Here is a 22,963-nt window from a genome sequence, read left to right as displayed (position 1 = left end):
TACTAATTGAAGCTCTCTTGATTACATTTATTACTATTGTTTTTTTTTTTCTTTTTTCCATGAAATATTTTTCTCAAAAGATTAGTTTTGCCCTGCTCTACTTTTTTCTTACACTTCTTCTGATTTAAATTTAGTTCACACATTTACTTTGCTTAATACATCACTGCTTAGAGCACATTTAAGTTATAATGCTTTGATATCTATTTTTAAAATTTGCTTGATTCATAAAACTCAAAAACATATTCAAAAAAAAAAAAAAGAAAAGAAAAGAAAAGAAAGATGGCAAAAAATAATGGTTAGAGTTAAAAACTTTACCTCAGCAAGTTACAAGTGAGTTTTAAAAAGCTAATAAATAATCTTTTTTTTTTTTTTTTTTTTGGTAGCCTATGTATAATTTATTTACTTATGTTCAACATAGGCATACATGTTATGTACTGAACTACTTGATTAACAAATCTGAAGATCAAGCGAATGCAACATTAAAACCATTTATTTTTAGCTGTTTGATATTTAACCACAAAATTAATAGTGAAACTACAATGGGGAAAAAATGATTCAGAAATTATATCATAAAGATTAATTTAAAAATAAATGTGAAAAAAAATGTGAAATAATAAATAAATAAAAATTTAGAGACAGGCTAAGAATATGGAAAAAAATGCCTGAATCTGAGAAACTTGAAATATCTGCATATTCATTACCCCAGAGAATTTGAATTCCCAGATTTTTGCAATCTTAAGTGTCTCCAACCAAAACTACAGACCAGTTTTCTGTCCTAAAATCTTAAGAAACCCAAGATTAAAAACTGGTGAACGATATTAATTTTTACAGATGGCTTTTGCTTAAATCAATTTGGATGCAACTGGATTGACATTTTCGAGTGGCTGTGGCAAGAAAACAAACTTACAAGTTCTAATCTTCTAAAAACAAATGATAAGAATGGTTGAAAATAATAGTCAATACAAAATTTTTCCAGTCAAAGGAACAGATAAATTAAAATGATCGAGTTTTTCAAAAGCAGATGCAATCGGATCTTGAAATGCGCGAAAAATCGGGAGTTAAATCAAAAAAATCATAAAAACAAGTTCCAAAGGCATGAACTTAATGATAATCTGCAAAAACTGCCAAATATGTTGAAAAAAACTGCAACATTAAATGCAAAATCGCGCATTTGGAGCAAGTTTATCCGATTTTGGCGCAGAAAAGTCTATTTAGCGGTTTTTTGGAGCAGTTTGGCTCAATTGGCACATCCCTGGACTCGTAAGTGCCTTGAAGAAAACATAACCCTTTTCAGAATTCCCTCTGAGGCCCTTTTATTCCGGAGTCAGTACTACTCACTTATATTAAAGTTTTTCTAAAAAGCCCAACTATAATTTCTACAATGTATTCACTTTTATACCTGATTTGATTAAAACACTTCTTACTATTGCACCTTTTTCTGGTCACTACCTACTTCCGATGTATAAGTTATGTTTAAATATAAATTTATGCAGTAGTTTAATACAAACCTTTTTCCACTTTCTGTACAGTCACAGGTTTAAATAAATTATTCAATTCATCAAGCTCTTTCTTCTTGTCATCCTTCTTTTTATCTGCAGGTTTTAAAAGCTCAGCCTGAAATAGATCATATGCATTATCTCTTACTGAGGAATTAATAATCTTAACCAAACACACTTTTTTTTTTTTTTTTTTTTTAATTAGACACAAAAAGAAACTCCCTATGCACCACATAGTATCACATAGGGCCCGAAGGTAAGAGGCACAACAGTACAAAATACACAAAATAAAATGAGCACAACATACAAACAATTAACAACGAATAGAGAAGAAAACACACACACACATACAAAAAGGTCAAACAACTGAATAAATAAAACGTTTAAAAAGAGAAAAAGTCTTGGGTTGTTTACAACAAAGAAATACAGTACACTAGGAAAACAGGTGTGAGGGATCTCTGGTTAAGCAGAAGTTTCTGTACTAAAAGGACATAATTGTTGAAATTAAGAACAACAACAAGGAAAAGTTTTCTAACCATTATTAATGACCAGTTAAAGCTGGATGATATATCTCCCCCCCCCCCCCCACAAAAAAACTTACCTACATTCTTTTCTCAAAAAAAAAAAAAAATATTACATGATTCATCTCATTTAGTACAATTTTACTAACTATCAGTACTAATAATTTTATGAAACACTTACTAAGGGGCAAGCAAAACATAATTCTTTTGTAAAACTATATGCATTAAGATTTTTTTACAACCGTCTCATCATCTACAAAGTATAGTCTACTGCACTAAGTACTTTACTATTCATACAGTTTCCCTAGTGTGAAACCTCATGTTTGGAAACATTTTAAAAATTGGCTTTTTAATCTATCACTTTATATGTTCCTTTTCATTTAATGAAACAGAAAAATGTTCTGCAAAGAGAGATGAGATAGCAAAGGAGAATTAAGCATCAGTATTCCGCTAGCCAAAAACTGATATGAGAAAATGTTGACACAATTAAAATTTGAAGTAAAGCTTCTGAAATTTTATCTTAAACTTCATTTAAATGAGCTCAAAAATGATTTTAATAACTTAGACTGTTTAACGCTCTGCTGTCCGTCTTGAAACACATGTGAACGAAAAAATTAACACATTTGTTCGTGTCATCCAGTGTGAGATCAGGGCCGACAAGAGGCCATTTCAGCCTACACGGAAACTAGGTGCCCGTTCCTTGAAGGGGCCCAACTCGGAATTAGAATATAGTTGGTTCTCAGCAGCCGTGTGTGAGATATACACTTCCTCTTTCCCCCACCAGTACAGGAGTTTTTATCAAACTCTCCTTGTAACTAATGTTTAATGATAATTTTTAAAATTAAAATTTTGGTTTCAAAATGTGCTCAACTATAGTAAAACCCTTCTAATGCAGACACCAAAGAGACAATTTTTTTTGTCCGCAGGAGAGGGGTTTAATAATGTTATTTGTCTTGGAATCAGAGAATTAAAAATTGTCCACATATGAGGGGTGTCAATAGGAGGGGTTTTACTGTACTTATTTCTAACAATCTTTAACCCTATAAAATGGAACTTTATAAACAATATTTGGAATTCGCTAGCCAAATGAAAGAGCCTTATCAAAATTTATCAACTAAAATAGAGAGTATGAGCAAGATGTATAATTGAATAAAACGCTAGAAAATGTGTTTTTTGATGGGGAATTAATAATTTTATTTAGAACTCTAATTTTTAAAAATGAAAAGAATAGGCTATGAATCAAGATTTGATGCTTTTGATTCTGCAAAAAAGAAAAAAAAAGTAGCTTAGGGTTGTGAAGCTCAATTTTTGGAGAAGATATTAAATGGCTAAAATTTCTTTTTAAAACCTACTTTTAAAGCACAATGTTGAAACAAAATTCAAAAAATTTACAGCAAAAGAATATTGTGCATTAGTTACCTTTCGAGCACTTTGGTTCCCTGTTTTTACTTGATGTTGTACTTGTTGAATAAATTTCTGGTTTTTTGCACCTTTTTTGTTCTTCAATCCAAAAGTTTTGTCCTAAAAATGCAACATACAGTAAACAAACTTAAAAGTAAAACCTTGTTACAACAAATAGTAATACAACCAAATATTTTTTTCAACAAAAAAAAAAAAAGATCAGTCCCATTTTAACTGTCATTGCATGTGGGGGGGGGGGATGTTCAAAAATGAAGTCACATTCCCTGGGGCAGGTAAATGGCAATATCTGGAGAAATGGGTTTTCGAGATATTTGAAGAAACTACTTTTAGATTAAATACTTACAACAGGTAAATATTGAAATTAGAGGTGTGTTTCAGGCTTTTTTTCAGCAGAAACCAAATAAACAAGCTTGTGCAATAAAACTAAAATACCATAGATCAACAAAGATGAAATAAATGAAAAATTTGCAATTACTGCCTTTTACCTGCTCAAGGAAAAGTAGCTATTTGTTAGTCAAAACTACAAATAAAGAAATATTAATAGCATTAAAGCTATTCAGATTGAGGCCTCGGTATAGCGCAGTTGGTTCGACCGTCATTGTAGTTATCCCGAGGTGGTGGGTTCGATTCCCGCCCCTTGCCCCCGGTTGTAACTTCCTTCTCTGTGCTGTTAATTCTATCCTAAACCATGTGCCTGTATTGTGCTATCTGTCATACTGGACATGAGTTCATAAACAGGTCCTGTGTGACCAAGTAAACGAACTCGAAACGTATGTTTTCAATAAACCAAACCAAACTTATTCAGATTGGTATGACATGCTCAATGGTCCGCGTTGATTCCCCTTACATTTATTTGAATTTCGAATGCAAGCACACAAACCAGAGAAAAGATAAACGTAGTGATCAACATACACGGCTAGTGATGTGGATTGAGTAAATACCCAAAAACTGGATATTTGAGAGGGGGGGGGGAATCAATGATAAGTTTTTATCTAAATACGAAAGAAAATGTATAAAATTGATTGTATACATAAGTATCACAGTTATATTACTTTTTATTCAATAATTTGTAGAAATCATTAAAAAATTCTTTTTTTTTTAATAGAAGAATCTTCACTTCCAACCTAAAAAATGTCGGTGGTCTAATTCACTGTACAGGTTTTAAATCCAATGATGCAAGGGGATAGTCTGAAACAATCCAACCTACTTGATGGCCTACCCTTTGTTTATAAAGGACCGGAAAGCATTCGAAATTAGATACCTAGTGTTTAACTGAAGATATTTTCAATTGTTCATCATAGGATTGTGGGGGAAATTAAGAGAGCATGGGTTTATTATTATGGTAGAGAAGTTTGTGAGGAACATTTTAAGTGCATCAGTTACATCTACTGCAGAAGAAAGAACTTTCACCATTTTCAGGTAGATTCACAGATTATAATTAAAAAAATAATAATAAAAAAAACTGAAAGAGCAGTTAAGCAAGCTTACATATCTATCCTATAATTAGAAGCAGCTACACTACGAAGGGGGGGGGGGATGCAAGGGCGTATATAAGGGAGGGGCTGAGGTAGCCCGGGCCCCCTCCAAAATCTGGAATTTTTTTTGCGAAAGGTAGTTAAGTTATTTTTGGTTTTAGTTGCTCACAAAGAATTTCCAAACTTTTAGCTACAAAAAAAAAAGAATAAATAATTATACAAATACAAAAGTGACGACCAGCAACAGGCTCTGGGCCCAGCTAGACTGGTCGTAGTCAATTTACAATCCCCAGTGAAGATCAATGACCCTCTTAAAACTATCTACTCCCTTGCTCATTACCACCTATTCCGGTAAACTGTTCCAAGGTTCCACTACCCTGCTATAATAATAATTTTTCCTAATATCCATGTTAGCCTGAGATTTAAATAGCTTAAAACAATGACCCCTTGTCCTGTTTTCAGTGCTTAACTTCAACCCCGTAACATCTTTCATTTTAATAAATTTAAACAACTGAATCATGTCCCCTCGGTCTCTTCTTTGCTTAAGACTGCACATTTTTAACCTTCTAAGCCTGGAATCATAGTCTAAGTGAGAAAGTCCCTTTATTAGCCTTGTAGCTCGCCTTTGAACCCTTTCCAATACATTAATGTCTTTCTTAAGATAAGGAGACCAAAACTGAACAGCATACTCCAAATGAGATCTTACCAAACTTCTATATAAGGGCAGAAGAACTTCTTTAGATTTGTTTGAAATAGATCTATTGATAAACCCAAGCATCTTATTGGCCTTGTTACTAGCAATGCTGCACTGTTGGCTAAACTTTAAATCCTGACTTATTAAGACCCCCAGATCAGTAACTTTGTCTGCCTGACTAATGACTGAACTTTGCAAATAATAACTTGTACACTTATTTCCATGCCCTAAATGTAGCACTTGACATTTCCCAACATTAACAGCCATACCCCATTTATCAGCCCACTCTGTAATATGATCTAGATCCTCTTGCAGCTGTTTTGCTTGTTCTTCATTATCTACAATCCCCATAACTTTGACATCATCAGCAAAACAATTCATGTTCCCAGAAATATTTTTGTGAATATCGTTCATAAAAAACAATGAACAAAACACGCCCTAACACTGATCCTTGAGGAACCCCGCTTAAAACCTCACTCCAATTAGAGTAATTTCCCCTTACAACTACCCTTTGTTTCCTTCCGGTCAGCCAGTTTTTTTACCCAAATGAAAGTTTTCCCTCCTATTCCTATATCAGCTAATTTGCTAAGTAGAGCAACATGCGGTACCTTATCGAAAGCTTTTTGAAAATCAATGTAAACAACATCTACAGGCTTCTTATTGTCCAAAGTCATGGTAACTTTGTCATAGAAATGTAATAAATTAGTTGCACAAGATTTGCCTTTCCTGAAACCGTACTGAAAACTAGTCAATAGATTATTAGTCTCTAGAAAATTTACTATCTTAATTTTTATCAATGTTTCAAAAATTTTGCAAACCACCGAAGTTAGACTCACAGGTCTATAATTTCCCACACTCCCTTTAGACCCTTTCTTGAAGAGCGGTGTAATGTTAGCCAGCTTCCTGTCCTCTGGCACTGTCCCCGAGTTATAAGAAGCATTGAAAATATTTACGATTACATCTGCTAGTTCCTCCGCACATTCAACTAAAATTTTTGGATAAATATTATCAGGTCCCGGAGCCTTAGTCTCTTTAATTTTTTTCAAATGAAGTAAAACGTCATCCCTTGGAAAATACAAAGTCCTCAAGCTGTACTATAGCTTGTGTCTTGTTGGTGTCAACTATTGGTATGATATTGATAGTAAAAATTATAAAAAGTTAGATCAGAGATTTCCAAACTGGTTGCCGCAGGAGGAGGTGAAGGGTGCCGCGAAGGGACTATAGGATGCTGTGAGAAAATTCTAATTCTTAAAATTGTGCTGCTCGAATCATTAAAGTTTGGGAACCTTGCGTTAGCTGGGCTCGTACTATGCAATGGTGTTCAAAAGGGGTCAGGGGATCTGTACCCCTTACTCAAAAAAAGAACATGTCTTGGGAAAGCGAGGTTATTTCAAAAAAAAAGAAAAGCAAATCATGTTGAGAAAAAGATCTCATTTCTTCCAAAAAGATATTTTTTAATTTAATTTTTTTAAACAGATGCAGCTTATTACTTAGCAAATTAAATTCCCCTCCCCCCTCTTTTTTTCCCCTTTCTAGTCTGTATGAAAAGAAGGGTCTTCAAAATGTTTCTCTCCTTAACTCGTGTCCCCTGCAAGACATTTAAAATACTTTTCAGTTGTTCGGTTGGAGTAATGATAGAAATTGAGGTTGTAAAGACGCATTTATTTAGGCGTTTTTCAGACATCAATTTCAAAACATTTCCGGGGGAGGGTCCCCAAACGAACACCCTTTCACTAAGGTTACTACAAAAAATAGTCTGGAATTGTGCCTTTAAGACTTCAATTTTGAAAAGCTTCGGAGGAAGATACCTGGAACCTCTCCTTTCGTCTAAACGTCTCCAAAGATGACCTGAAATTGCGTTTTACCTTTTAGAGGAGGATTCTTGAATTCTTCCTTTCCAAAGATGCCTAATGTTAGGGAAAAAGTCTGAATTGCTTTGGAAAAGAACTTGAAAAAAAAAAAAATAATAATTAAAAGTTACCGACTATTTATCTGATTATTTCGTCCAACACCTCATATTTCTTTCACCCCCCCCCCCCTCGCCCCATTTTTTTCTTTTTCTTAGTCTGTCTAAATATAGGAAAGTCTTCAAAATGCTACACTTTGCAAGACTTCTCCATTCACTAAAACCATTAAAGAACTTATCAAACCTCGTTTTCAGGGCTTCAGTGTCAAAAATTTTTCAGGGGACAATACCAAACGCTTTGCCTTCTGAAAGCATCGAAAGTCGTTTAAAGATTGCTTTTACGGAGCTTCAATTTCGAAAAATGGCCGAACCCCTATAACGTTACCAAATATGGTCCATAGTCGCGGTTTTAAGACTTCAATTACAAAATGATTTTGGGTGGAGGGTTCGACTGCTCCCGTATGATATCTGAAAGCGATGTTTCGGACAAAACATTGATAGAGGGCACTGAAGTCAATTAGCGCGTAAGAGAGACTATAAACTCTTAACTCTTAGTCATGTGTTTTCTGATGTCTGTGTAAGCACGCTGAGACCGCTTGGTCTTGATATAATTCAAATCATGTAGTCTTAAATCTCCATTAAACCAGAAAGAAATTAAATTCGTGTAATCATTCTCGAAGTCCATTCTATGTGCCAAATACTTCCTTTCCAGGCCGGTACAGGATGTCTCAAACGGGAATAAATTCAGGTAAGCGCAAATCTTGATTCAATCTCATTTCAATCAGTTTCTTTGATCTGAATAATTCTTTAATTCGAATCTTACATAATCACAACACATAATTCGTCACAGTCCGGAGAGCTTTCGAGGGTAAAGAAGCTAATTAAAAAGTAAAAATAAATTAAAAAATTGCGAAAATCTAATTCATTTCATTTTGATTTCGTTGTGCATAGCAGATTGATCTGGTTTTCCCCCTCATATCGCCTGGCGCCATGTGTTCAAAGTTTGGCTGGGATTCTTTGCGTTGTTTATGGTTTTTTCATGAATGAGTAGTGAGTGGCAAAACCTAAAATTTCTTTTCCTTGCGGGACATTTTTTTTTTCTTTCATTTGGTGTTGAAAAGTTAGATATTGCAATAGTAAGAAGATTCTTAGCATTAATATGCCGAAATCAAAAAAGCAAAATCAGAGTGAAATGGTGTCTAAATTCACATTTCTGTCGAAAGAATGTATTAGATACTGTGATAAAGTCGGAACTTTAATTTCGGAAAATGAAAACATTGCATTTCTAATGGGCATAAAAACAAAATTGGATAATTTAGCAGGGGGTTTGGAATCAGCATTCCTTTTAATTGAAGATAATGAGGAGTTTTATGATAAATACATTCAAACGTCAGATAAAGTGCTTGAAGCATTAGCTAAAATCGAAATCTTTGTATCACAGAACTCGGGATCCGCTGATCAGAAGGTAAGAAACGATCCGGAAGCAAAAACTCTTAAACTCCCGAAAATGCCTTTGATGAATTTTTATGGAGATACAGAGGATTGGATTAGTTTTAGAGAAATATTTAAATCAGCAATTCTTGACAACAGTCAGTTAACAGACTTAGAAAAATTACAATATCTCCAGACAGCTGTTCGTGGAAGTGCAGCCAAATTAATTCGTGACTTTTCCCTCCAAGGAGAGAACTTAAAAAACTGCTGGGATATTTTATGTCAGAGATTTGAAAACAAACGCATTTTAGCCTTAGCTCAAATAAATAACTTGTTTTCGTCTAAAATAACAAAGGTTGATAATTCGAAAGGTCTACTGGAGTTGTTAGATAGATGCAATGAAGCAGTCAGAAATCTAAAAACATTAGGTTTGGAGTCTAACGCTCTAAGTGACTTAACGATAATTCGATTCATGCTTTCCAAATTGGATGAGTTGGTTAGACAAAGATGGGAATTGACTTTAGATAATCGCAGTATACCAAGTCTAGAGAGTTTTAAGTCGTTTATGGAAAAGTAAGCGCGAAGTCTGGAAAACAAAAGGGAAAGTCGAACTGATAGTAGCATTTCAAACCGTAAACCCATGGATAATCGGGAAAATAAAATGGGTCATTCAAATCGATTCCGTAAGCCTGTTGTAAATAGTACAATTATAGAGAAAGGAAATATCTGTGTTGTGTGCAAACAAAATCATAAATTATTCAAATGTGCAAAATTCAATAATATGCCCCTTGATGATAGGTGGGGTGTCGTGCAAACTTACAAGTTGTGCGAAAATTGTTTGAGGGATAATCACAGTCAATCGGAGTGCAAACTTTCATACACATGTAAATGTTGTGCTTTGCGCCATCATACTTTGTTGCATAGGTATACTGTGGCTCCAGAGCCTATACATTCAGTATGAGCAGCGTCTAATAATGCGGGGCAAAACTCAATGTGTGTACTTTTGTCAACAGCATTAGTTAATGTGAAGGGTAGTTCGGGAGAGGTAATTCAGTGTAAATTATTGATTGATAATGCATCCCAAAATTCGTTAATCACTCGAAAATGTGCGGAACGCTTACAATTAAATTTTCAGAACACATCTCATCAGTTGATAGGGATTAATGGCCTTATGGCTGAAACTTCTCTTCATTCGAATACCTTTGAATTCTTCGCACACTTTCCTAAAAATTTTCTGAAAATTAATGCTATCGTAGTAAATCAAATAACCTCACCTCTTCCGAATTTTCGTTTGAGAAAACATTCTTGGCCTCACCTGGAAGGGATTCAGTTGGCTGATCCCACATTCTATGACACATCAGAGATTGACATTTTGCTAGGGGCTGAGCTAGCCACACGTCTTATCATTGGCCCTCCTCTTCAAGGCCAGCACGGAACACCAGATGCCTTGCCAACAGAAATAGGATATGTGCTGGCAGGCAAAGTCGGACATTGCCACAGTGATCGGAAATCTGTGTCCCACCTTACTGGGTCATTAAATGAGACTTTACAAAAATTCTGGACCGTGGAATCTGTGCCCATCCAAGAAATTCAAACTGAAGATGATGAACTCGCGGAAACATTGTTTAAGAGATCCGTTAAAAGAGATGAAAATGGAAGATATATTGTAAAGCTTCCAATAAAAGTAAATTCGAATATGAGAGAAAGCAAAACCCAAGGGCATCAAAGGTTTCATCTCCTAGAAAAGAAACTCGATAGAAATTTCGCGTTGAAGGAACAATATGTCACATTCATGAAGGAGTATGAGAAACTTAATCATATGAGTGTCGTAAAATCTGAAGATGTCCATAAGGTCCCACACTATTATTTGCCCCATCATGGTGTGGTCAATGAAAATAGCACCACCACGAAATTACGCGTAGTGTTCGATGCCAAAGCTAGAACCTCTAATCAAAATTCTCTAAATCACATTCTTCTTACTGGATCTAAACTTCAGACTCGCATATTTCGCAATTTGATAACATTTCGTTCTTATCCCATTGCTTTTGTGGCTGACATTGCCAAAATGTATCGTCAGATTCGTATTGCTGAGGAAGATCAAGATTATCAAAGAATAATGTAGAGGAATAATCAAGATGAACCTCTAAAAATATTTCGTCTCAACATTGCGACATACGGTACGTCAGCAGCGCCATTCTTAGCTCTACGTACCCTCCATCAACTATGTGACGACGAAAAGGAAAATTTTCTGATTGCGTCAGAATTATCGCTTACTCATTTTTATGTCGACGACTTACTGTGCGGTGCTGCATCTGTTGGAGAAGCAAGATCCATAATACACGAAATGATAAAATTCATGGAAAGTGGGGGTTTCCCTCTGCGCAAATGATCATGCAATTACCCGGAGGTAATAGAGAATCTTCCTGATCACATGAGAGCTTCTACAGATACCTATTCCTTTCAAAATGACGTAAATCAGAAAGTCTTGGGTCTTGAATGGAATGGAACTAAGGACAGTCTTCGGGTTCGGGCCGTCCTTATAGAACATGTAAATTCTAAGCGTCAATTACTCTCCGTTATTGCTAAAACATACGATCCAATTGGTCTTATCGCACCTGCCACCATTAAACTGAAAATAATGTTGCAAGAGATTTAGAAAACTAAAATAGGTAGGGATGATTCTTTACCTCATTATCTGCTCGATGAATGGCAAACCTTTCAGTCTCAAAGTTTCGTCTTACAGGATATCTCTGCACCTAGGTATTTGCAATGCGCTAAAGCCACAGCAATTGAGCTACATGGTTTCTCAGATGCTTCCACAAAGGCGTACGCAGCAGTGGTTTACATCCCTGCTATTTCTGAGACTGTGCGCGTATCTTTCGTTGCAGCAAAAACTCGAGTTGCACCAGCTCAGAATTGACTTTACCCCGTCTGGAGTTACGTGGAGCATTATTGCTCGCAGAACTGGTAAACACTATTCAAAAAACACTGTCACTCACTAATGAGAAAACCTTTTTATGGTGTGACTCAACCATCACTTTAAGTTGGATAGCCAATCCACCCTCAAGCGGAAACCAATTTGTTCGTCATCGAGTTACAAAGATTTTATCCATGTCAAATGTTAAGTCCTGGAATTTCATTCCTTCCCGGGAGAACCCAGCCGACTGTGCTAGCAGGTGACTCTTTCCTAACCAATTGAAAGATCATAAGACTTGGCTTACGGGACCAACCTGACTCCAAGATGCTTCAAATTATGCAAGTCCGCCTACAATTCCAGATGTTGTTCGGAACGATTCACATATTGAGGAGGATCTTTTCCTAGCAACTACCGCATCTGAAGAGCAGAGCCTTCTTTAAAGATATTCTTCTCATAAGAAAACAATTAGGGTTATTGGGTGGATTTTATGTTATTTCTACAATCTGAAGCACAAGGAAAGACTTTCAGGGACATTGACTGTTCCGGAGCTAGATCGGTCTTTAAAGTGCATTCTTCTACAAATTCAACAGGAGACTTTTAACATGGAGATTAACTGCCTGAGAAAAAACCGGGCTACTCCCACTTCAATTCGACTTTTGAGATTAAATGTCTTCTTAGATGCCGAGGGGCTTATTCGAGTTGGTGGTCGCCTGTCAAAGCATCCTACTCTGCCGTATGACCATAAGTACCTAAAAGAACTCATAAGAATGGTCAAAGACCCAATTGTGCAAGACTATTGTGCTTCGAGAAACGTGACGTGGCACTTCATCCCACCGTATGCGCCTAACTTCAGGGGACTATGGGAGTCTTCCATCAAGTTAGCAAAGCGTCATCTGGTAAAAATCACTCGAGGAGCACTTCTAAATTTTGAGGAGCTAAGTACTCTCCTCTGCCAGATAGAAGCATGTCTAAATTCATGCCCACTGACGCCTCTATCTACCAACGTTAACGATTTCCAATCGCTTACCCCTAGTCATTTTTTGATCGGGTCACCTCTATTGGAAATCCCAGAATCTGACTCCGCTAATAATCATCTTAGTTTTTATTCCAGATGGAGGTTGTTATTACAGCTAAAAGAGCAGTTCTGGAGAAGGTGGTCCAAGGATTATCTGCAGTCACTTCAATCCAGGACCCGGTGGACCAGAGCAGGGCGTCGACTGCAACTGGGACAAATGGTCTTGGTGGAAGACAAAGCTTCACCCCAAGGATTCATCCTAGGTCGAATCGCCAAAATATTTCCAGAGAAGGATGACATCACCCGAGTGATCAGCATCCGAACCGCCACAGGAGAGGTTACCAGAGCTATAGGATATATACGACTGCTGCCGATTAGTGACTGTGCCCCCCCCCCCGGAAGATGTTTCGGACAAAACATTGATAGAGGGAGCTGAAGTCAATTAGCGCATAAGAGAGACTGTAAACTCTTAACTCTTAGTCATGTGTTTTCAAATGTCTGTGTAAGCACGCTGAGACCGCTTGGTCTTGATATAAATTGAATCATGTAGTCTTAAATCTCCATTAAACTCGAAAGAAATTAAATTCGTGTAATCATTCTCGAAGTCCATTCTATGTGCCAAATACTTCCTTTCCAGGCCGGTACAGGATGTCTCAAACGGGAATAAATTCAGGTAAGCGCAAATCTTGATTCAATCTCATTTCAATCAGTTTCTTTGATCTGAATAATTCTTTAATTCGAATCTTACATAATCACAACACAAGCGAAAAAAACTAGTTTCGAAAAATTTAAGGTGGAGAGCGTTTAAATCCCTCCATCCAGTATCACTGAATATCTCTTTAAAACTTCGTTTTTTATAACTTAAATTTCAAATAGTTTTTGGGGAGAGTCCCAGAACCGCCCTGCCCGTAACATCAATGAAATTATTCCGAAACTGCGTTTTTAGAACTTCAATTTCGAAAAGTTGAGCGGAGGGATGGTGGATTTTGCTCTATTTAAAAAAAAAAAATCAATCGAAGGCCGAAATAGCTCAGTTGGGAGAGCGAAAGACTGAAGACTGAAATCAATCAAAGGCAACTTCAAAAAGACCCATTCCTTTCATTACACTAATGTCAAAAAATATAGCCTATAATGGCGTTTTAAAAATTTCAATTTCTAAACATTTCCGTAGAAGGCCGATCCCCCCTCCCCCCCCCCCCCGACTTTTTCCTCCCCGTACCATTACCAAAAACCGTCTAAAACTGCGTTCTTAAGACTATAATTCCAAAAAAATTTTCGGGGGAGAACCCCCGGACCTCCCTTCACCCCCTCCCATCGAAAGCGAGAATTTTTAAAGAGTGCCCTCCTAAGACTATTTTTTGGTTGTGCCAATAGGTGACAATATGAAGTCCTTGCTTAGCTCGAAAAAAAGATCAGGGCACTGTTGCTCCCCCCCCTCAAAAAAAATTGAAGTTACAAAAAAAGTGAGGGGAGGGGGGGCTAATCTTGATTATATGGGCCCTCTCCAAAATAAAAACATACATACGCCACTGGGGGGATGAAACAAAATAAATAAAAATGTGAAATAAAAGAGAAATTACACAAAAAAAAATTGAGCAATTATTTATGCGTGAAGAAATTCTTAGCCTTAAAAAGGCAACTTGTACAACTCAGATGACACTTTAAAAGCCAAGTCTGACTGAAATGTTCAAATGAACCCAAAGTTTTCTTTTAAAATGAGCAAAACCTTATACATTGCCATTAGAAACCGCTGCAGACAGAACACAGATGTTACGAGCTATTATAATTCCTTATATTTATCATGATAATAAAAACCATTAAAACGTATTCCCAAAGCCTAACACACTAAATGCCATTCAGTATGTCATTAATGAATCGTTGATTTATTAGTAATACAAAGGTCGAATAAAACATTGCCTATGAGCAAAAAGAAAATCTTATAACCAAACAATAAATTAGTTTTATGGTATAACTGAATTTGGAGGAAGTAAACAAATCATTCACTGCTTGAGTGACTGAAGAAAAATAACGTGGCTAGTTGAACTATTTAAAGTACGCCATGTTAGGATTAAAGATAAGACCAAGATTTTATATATGAAATCATACAAGATAAATATCAATACGATGAATTCTTACTTCAATAATTTTCTCCTTTTTCTTTAAATCCGCTTTTTTGCTGGGTTCTGGACCTTTCTTCTTGGGAGGCATGATGAAATTTTATTACCGACAGCCAGAGACAAAGATTACAGCGAAAACGTGAAGAATATATAAAGATTACAACGTAAAAATCAAAATTAAAATATCATTAGATAAACAGAGCACATAATTATTTACCCAACAAGGCAAATAACGTACAGCACAGCGCACGGCTATGTGCTTCTGCTAGGCTAGCGCCAGCGCTCATTTTTTTTCGCTGGTATTTAAAAATTGAAAAAGTATAAATTTAATCGATTCAATAAAAAATAAAAGCATTTCAAAAGATAGTTTTGTTGCAAAAAACTCTGTTTCAGAAAAACTTTAATCTGTTTTTCTGTTGAATTTCTTAAACCATTGAAGATTTAACTTTTCAATCCATAAAATGAAATGGGGTTTTGAAAATCTGAAAAATTTAATTCCTAATTAAACTGAAATATTCCGAAGGATCAAATTTTCTTCGTAGAAGTTTATTTCTAAAGCTTCAGAAGGAGAGGGGAAAACTTCTTCTATTTCCATATTAAGCCACGGCTGGAGTCCCTTTTTTATTCTCAGTTATTCTGGTGGATTATTATTGCGGTTACCATCTCCGCCTTAAAACATAAAATTACGTGTGGAGCTAAATAATCTTTCGGCGTACACGTTTATTAAAAACCGACCTGTAAACTTTGCGTAATATGGTATCCGCATATTGTGAAATAAATAAAATCTAAAAAAATCTTTCTTCAGTTTTAAATTCTTTCAGAATGTTTCGTATTGTCCTTTTATTATCATACTTGTGCTTGTCATCGGTAAGTTTCGAATAAATATTAATGATGTCAAATAAGTACACTTAAAACTTGCTGTAAATGTTTTGATTTATCCATTATTTTCTATAAACATGTTTTAAGAACTTGATGATGAATACACATTTCTTCAATTTTCGTTTCAAATGAATTCGAAATTTTGTTAGATTTATCGCTATTCACCTCTGTTTGGATATGAAGAATAAATCTTTTTGTCATCTATATGAAATTTACTATATTTCCTAGTCTACATTGTAATTAAAATTCCATTTTTTAACTGTCAATGTAATACGGATTCTTAAACGCATGTTGAAGTATTATTCCTTTAATGTTCGTTAGCTAGATTCTTATAATATATTTTTTTTTCTTAAATAAAAGTAATTCTGTTCATCTTGAAAGTACAAACTGAAATTGACATAGCATCAAAGTAAAACACGGGGGGAGTGAGGATGTTCAATTCATTCAATGTTATGTCATTTTTAAAAAATGAGAGACCAATGTTATTTTGATTCAAATATTTTTATTTTATTCATTTATTGTAACTTATTAAATCTTCCTGCAAGGGGGCAAATAAATTCCTCTTTTTTAAACTATTCAGAGTCCTAGATAAAATTTAAAACAGTCAACTAACTCGAATAGTTTCTTAAACATTTTCTTCAAAAAAAATGCCTTGCTCCTCCCAAGACTCGTATGCCGCAATGTACCACAAGCAACCAGCATTTTTTTTTCATTACACTTACATCTGTTTTGGAATTATTAATTGGTGTTCTCTTAACATTGGCGATCTCATTTATTGCTGGCCTAAAAAAGAAAAAACAATTTTGCATAAATGCATTTAAATGTCAAAATTGTTGGCAAACTGAAAATTTTCTGGGAACTGCGTTTGCGTGTTCCTCTATATTATTTGGGTCTAACTATTCGTTTGGTATCATTTGGTCAAATGACAGTAGTTATATTGACATAACTACTGTTTAATGGTGAATACCTTTATATTTATTCAATAGTTAACTATTATTTTCTTGTAGAAAGCAAACTTTTATGCTATAAAGTAATGCTTACTTATTGGGTATCGGGGATACTCAGAGGAAGGAGAGGTCATCACGAGGCGTACAGGAACTGTCAAACAATTATGAACTTTTAAACGCCAGTAAGGTGATTGTTCAATAAGTGTTTAAGCTTGCCATATAAAACTTTTCAGCAGCAATGTGAAATTGAGCGAATTTTAAGAAGAATGGCTTCAATCTTTACATTCTCTAATACCCCCCCTCCCCTCTATTTTTTAAATGGAAAAACATTCAGGTTTTATAAGCACTTTAAATGTTTTTCAAAGATTATGCTGAAGGCTTGATACTGCCAAGTTAACATTTGCTGCTGATAGTTTAGTATTTGAACAACCTCTATCAATTCATCAGTCAAGCCCTCCAATAAGTCTAAAAACATGTTACCCTTTCTTTAAGTCTTCTGGTTAGGTACATTATATTGTTACAAGTTTGACACACTTCAAGAAATTCTTAAAATGATGACATAGTTCTTGGAAAAACTAGGAAATTTATTTACAAATATGTTCAACTGGTTGATTAACAATTGCTTAAATTTCCATAGCAATTAAGCAAATATCATTAAACACCATAAACTTAACTCGGTGGTAACACGTTATTGCATCCAAATATACTTTACACTAAGTCAAAATCATAGCGCATAAAGCTTCGTATTAACAGAGCAAAAAGTTCAAGCACAAATGGCTGAAGATCAAAACTCGACTAGACTGCCATTAAAGCGTCTCCCCTTACATAACGTTTAATGAACTTCTAGCATTTTAACTTTAGGTATAATCTAGAATTTTCCATTCAGAAATATTATAGTATTTTCTAGAGGTTACACAAGATATCCATTCATTTTTAACATTGAAATACTATTCCCAGGTTAATGTTCAAAATTCCACCCAGTTTGGCGTGAAAAGTAAGTCCTCAAAAATGATGCCAACTTGGTGAAATATCTCTTAAATTTCTCGCATATCCGCTTGTTAAATGGTGCAAGGTGCAAAGCAGGCAAAGTCTACGCACAGGTTATTTCAAAACCTAAGGTAATTTTGTGCAAAAAGTAATGGAATAAATGCCAAATTTAACCAGATTAAAGCAAATTAAGCACATATGAGCATAAAAATAATGATTACTATTTATAACATTTGTAACAGTATTAACAGAACATTTTAGCAAAAGGCATCTTAAGTTCAAAAAAGTCGAGCTTTTTGTGTGGGGTAAAGACTAACTTTGATTTTTTTTTTTGCAGTTTCCTTACAATGCTGAAGGAAAAGCTGTTGCACTAACAGAAAATAATTTTGATAAATATGTAGGTAAGTTGGTCTATGTTTTATGTGTTGATTGCTGTTAAAAATGATTTTTATTTTTTTGATACTATGCCAAAAAATTGCACTTTTGCTTACATTTTAGGAATAAATATGATTAGCGGTCTTTACTTGCCATTTGGCGACTATGTAAAAAAAGAGAAAAAGTCGGAAAATATTTTAGTACCTACTATTCGCTGCATAGTTGCCACTCTATATTTCCAAAATTAACGTATTTACATGTTAGGTGTTGGTATACATATTTAAATGATCCTGCAACTAAACAATTAAAATAATAAATTCAGTTTATTCAATGCACGGTGTAGACATGTGAATTTTTCCCAAAAAGTCGATAAATCTTTTGTTTTATTGTTGTACTCGGAATTAATATTACACCACATAATCTTTATTGCTGTCGATCAATTTTCATCAAATAAGTGCATTATTGGGAGGTCACAGTGACCTTGTATTAGGTTATCCCTGCACTGTCTGCTTGAAAACAAAAATTGTACTATTAAGGAAGCGTTACCATTAAAGTTCTATTGTTTTTTTTTTGCTTTTCTCTTTTGTGCTTTGTAAAATTTTTATTATTAATTTTTTTCTTTCAGCTTCACATGATCTTGTATTTTTAAATTTTTATGCTGATTGGTGTAGATTTAGTCAAATTCTGGGCCCTATTTTCGATGAAGCTGCTGAGACGATTGCAAAAGAATTTGAGGTATGTATTTTTATGCACAATAGTTTAAATATTTTGTCTGCTTACTTTGTCGATATGGGGGGGGGGCAGAGATCTTGGCCCAGGTGGTAACTTGTTTTAAAAAAAAAATATTATAACTTGAAGCCAAGCTTATAATTTTTGCCAGACAAATTCCTGTTTGAGATCCATATTATTTATTTTTCATATATTTTAAGTTACAGCTTACAGAACCCATTTTAAGTGGCCCTAATATTTAAGGTGACCAAAAAAATCCATACTCTTTTTGAATGATTGCAATACACAAACAATTATTATGATACAGAAATATTTCAAATGTAAAAATAAAGCGACCAATGTAGAACCTGACATTTAGTGAAATCGTTCAAATGGCTGACAGTTTTGGCAAGGGCACAGCTGATAGCTCTGAGCAATGGAATCTGAAACATTTGGAATGGTATGTAGGCACAATCCCTCTCAATGGCGGCTCTCAACTCATTGACTGAGTAGTAAGGTTCCTGTTGTAAGCTTTATGCTTGACATGCCCACTCAGAAAGAAACAAAAAAAAGACACTGAGTTCAAACAGTAGCATAACTATGGGGTCTAGCGCCCTGGCAAACTAAAGAAATTGCGTCCCACCCCCCTGGGTCGCTCACATGGGAAGTCACCAAAGGTCCTTGTGACCTCCAAAAAATATTTTTTTTTTTTTTGGACTATTTTGATTAGTTGATTCGACAAATAGGAGGCAGCATTGTAATTTTTTTTCTTATTTTTATCTTTAAGAATTGTTTTCAATGATGTCCAATGTTCCTTATCCGTAGATGTTATGTATCTGTCTCTTACTCTTTTTCTTGCAAGTTTTTTTTTTTTAATTTTTTAAAACATTTTTTAAAATTTTATGATCAAAAAAAATCTTAATTTTTTTTTTTGTAATCAGTTGAAATGCCGCCCCCCTGGCGAGAGCCACTCCTGCCAACCCCTAGTTATGCTACTGGGTTCAAATTTAGAGACTGTAGAGAGAGGGGGGTGGTTTGGTGATTAATCATCCTATGCAAGCTTTGCATGATACTTCTCACAAAATTTAATTTTCCAACCATGATCTTCTTCATTAAGAGTGAACAAATCTTGGTGTAAATTTTTCAATTTAGCATGGTTCAAAATGCTATAAACACTCTCAACTGTCTCAAAAGTCAACAGATTTTCTAGGAGATTGAAGGAGCATTTTGAAAACTTTTCTCTTTTGTGCGAAGCTGTAGATGATTGTAGTCATCAAAAATGGATCATATTGATATGGGTCTTTTTTTCTTAAACTTATTCAGAAACTGAACAATTGTGAATGTCTATGGTGCATTTCATTAAAAATTCGTTTCTTAACTGTTTTTGTACTTTTCTTATGTTTTGTAATCCAGTTGCACTTGAGAGTGAACTTTCTAATAAAAAGGGAATTTTTTAATAAAATTTAAATCCAACTTTGGCCATTATAAGGGAAAAAAGGGACAAAAATGTAACCCCCCCCCCTAAGTAAATAAACCCAGTATTAATCTTTGTCCAATATAATGTTCTCCTACTATACAATCTACCATAGCCCAAGATGTGTTAACTCATTAACATCTGACTGTTTTTAACTATTTTTCCTTTTTCAATTGTATTCAAAAATTCAGATTTAAAAAAAAAGCGTTAGATCTTAGTACTAATGAGAGATAACTCTAAAACACATTTTCTCTATAAAATTGCTTGTTTCTTTGTATTTTTTCTTTCTTTCCTTATTGTAATTGTTTCTTATAGGGAAGTGGATCTGTTTTGTTTGGAAAGATAGACTCTGTTGCAGAAAGTAAGTTCAACGATACGAGATTTTTTTTTTTGGACAGGTATAGACTAGTTACATTTCTATTTCTTGGAAGTTAAAAAGAACAAAAAAATAAAATAAAATAAAAAACTTTTAATCATATTGAATGGTGTTCATGACATTGTATTCATTAATATTTGAAAATAGAAATGAAACAGAATATTTTTACAATAAATTTTCTTATCTTTTATTTTCATTAGGGCTTGTTTTGATTATGTATAATATAAGAGGTAATCAATTTAACCATTTTTATGTACCTACTTCATGAATGTAAAGTGTCATGCAAAGGTTTGAAATTCAACAAGAACTGTTCAAAATGTGGAAGCCAGACACTATGTTAAGATGAATAAATAGGTTTCATTAGGTACCAAATAAACAGTTAATAGTGTAAGAGCAAAATTTGTTTCCTACTTTCCTTTTTTATTCAAACGATACTTCATTCCTCTTCCCATGCAGGGATTCAAGAAGCTCAGGTTGAATGGATAAAAAGCTGCAACTGTAACACGTGGGACTTCCTATTACATGGAAGTAAAATTTTAGGGGAAATATTAACACTGATCAAGCATTGAAAAAGTTGTAACTAGCAAATTAGTCAGAAATGCTTTTTTTTTTTTTTTTCAATGCTGAACTAAACCAAAACCTTCTAAATAAAGAATAAGTAGTAATTTATTCTTTTGAAATTTGATGATTTCTTTATTCTGCTCTTAAATTTAATAATTTTGTGGTATCAACTTTTTATTGCATTTTAAAAGTTTATGTTTTTGTTCTTTTCAATTTCAGCAAATTTGGCTTCCCGCTTCAAAATATCAAAATACCCCACTTTAAAACTAATTAGGAATGGAAAGTTGATGAAGCGAGAGTATAGGGGTGCCAGATCCTTGGAAGCATTAACTGATTATATTAGAGAGTTAATGAGAGATCCTGTGAAAGAATTGGCTATTCCAGAGGATGTTACAAATGTTGATGTAAGTAATCTTGCATGCTTAAATTAATTTTAATCTTAGTAACAAGGCTTGAAAGTAGTCCTTTTCCTTGGTTACCTACCCTAAGTGGTTACCCTTCAAGATAAATCTCTTGATAGTAAATAAAAGTAAGGTTTCAAAGAAATTCTTTAAGGAAGTCTGGCGGATATGCGTCCAGGAGACCCCATAGCACCTAAAGCTTTGAAATTTTGTACAAAACTACTTCGAGCCCCGGGGGTGTGCACCTGGGATTTTATTTTTAAAAATTCCAATTAGTTTTTATGTAATTAATTTTTTCAATATCAAATTTTGCATAAATTGCCTATTATTGCCTATTAAAGGGGTGAAAAATTGCTTGCATATATTAATATCTTAAATCGTTGGAAAGGGTAGAATTTTCCACGTTCCATGCAATTTGTTTCAATGCTCTAACTTAAATACGGCGGGAGTTATTTATGTTTTTAGCTTGAACTTTTTTAGGCTCAGCTAAAATTTAGGCACTTCTTCCTTCATTAAATCTATCAATAAAAAGCAAAGGAATTGTCCTACAGTTTTCTTTTTGACACCACCGAAAAGAGCGGCTTTTTTACTCCATATCTAACTCGACCTATGGTCGAAAAACTAAGCTTCTATCTCCAAAAGAAAAAAATTACAAGCCGTTAAAAATCAAGTTAGAATAATCTCATCTTCATTAAAATTATTGATGTTTTATTTGGCATTTCCATAGTTACGTTTTTCAATTTGCATGTTTCTTCTTTCTTATTCACGAATTTTAACGGTTTCGAGTTTAACGGAAAATTTTAGGCTCGACAATATTCAAGCCTCAAGCTAAAGAGCAAAATACATTACAAGAGACCACGAATATGAAAGCGACTTTTCAAACGCACAAAACTGCTGTTATTTTCAATGCTCATGAGCCCCTTATAGTCTATGGGCCGAGTGTGAATATCGTTCAAGTTCGTTTACCAATCTTAGGGACTACGTGAACTTGCTTGAAATCTATTATAAATGATGAACTCAATAGAAAAATACAATGTTCACACGCTGGAATTGTCTCATTAAGTTTTAATTAGTAATTGAAATAGGAACTACGTTCTGTGGACTGTTAGCACTTACACAAAAAAAATTGTCTCTAGATGGCGCTATTAAACACAATATTTATAATCTAAAAATTTAATAAACAGTTTTTCAACCGAAATTTTACTGTTTTACTCAATTTTTCTTTGCAAAATATATTAATACGTTTTAAATTACTTACTTT

General features: G+C 34.3%; 2 protein-coding genes across 2 annotated transcripts in view; one reads left to right on the top strand and one right to left on the bottom strand.

Moving 5' to 3' along the window:
- LOC129217506 (zinc finger CCCH domain-containing protein 15-like) overlaps nt 1–15,282 on the bottom strand; it is a 33,855-nt gene extending 18,573 nt beyond the window's left edge. The window contains exons 1-3 of the mRNA XM_054851818.1: nt 15,014–15,282; nt 3,437–3,538; nt 1,509–1,614 (exon numbers count right to left, since the gene is read on the bottom strand). Coding sequence (XP_054707793.1) covers nt 1,509–1,614; nt 3,437–3,538; nt 15,014–15,085 — 280 coding nt within the window. The 5' untranslated portion in view covers nt 15,086–15,282. The remainder of the gene's footprint in view (nt 1–1,508; nt 1,615–3,436; nt 3,539–15,013) is intronic.
- Nucleotides 15,283–15,672: 390 nt separating this feature from the next.
- The window catches only part of LOC129216165 (endoplasmic reticulum resident protein 44-like), a 40,566-nt gene continuing 33,275 nt past the window's right edge, over nt 15,673–22,963 (top strand). Inside the window, exons 1-5 of the mRNA XM_054850336.1 lie at nt 15,673–15,861; nt 18,145–18,208; nt 18,808–18,917; nt 20,680–20,725; nt 21,521–21,705. Of these exons, the coding sequence (XP_054706311.1) occupies nt 15,817–15,861; nt 18,145–18,208; nt 18,808–18,917; nt 20,680–20,725; nt 21,521–21,705 (450 nt within the window). The 5' untranslated portion in view covers nt 15,673–15,816. The remainder of the gene's footprint in view (nt 15,862–18,144; nt 18,209–18,807; nt 18,918–20,679; nt 20,726–21,520; nt 21,706–22,963) is intronic.

Source organism: Uloborus diversus, chromosome 2, assembly GCF_026930045.1.
Source record: "Uloborus diversus isolate 005 chromosome 2, Udiv.v.3.1, whole genome shotgun sequence".
Taxonomy (NCBI): domain Eukaryota; kingdom Metazoa; phylum Arthropoda; class Arachnida; order Araneae; family Uloboridae; genus Uloborus; species Uloborus diversus.
Note: the sequence above shows the minus strand (reverse complement) of the source record. Positions and strands in the feature narration are given on the sequence as shown.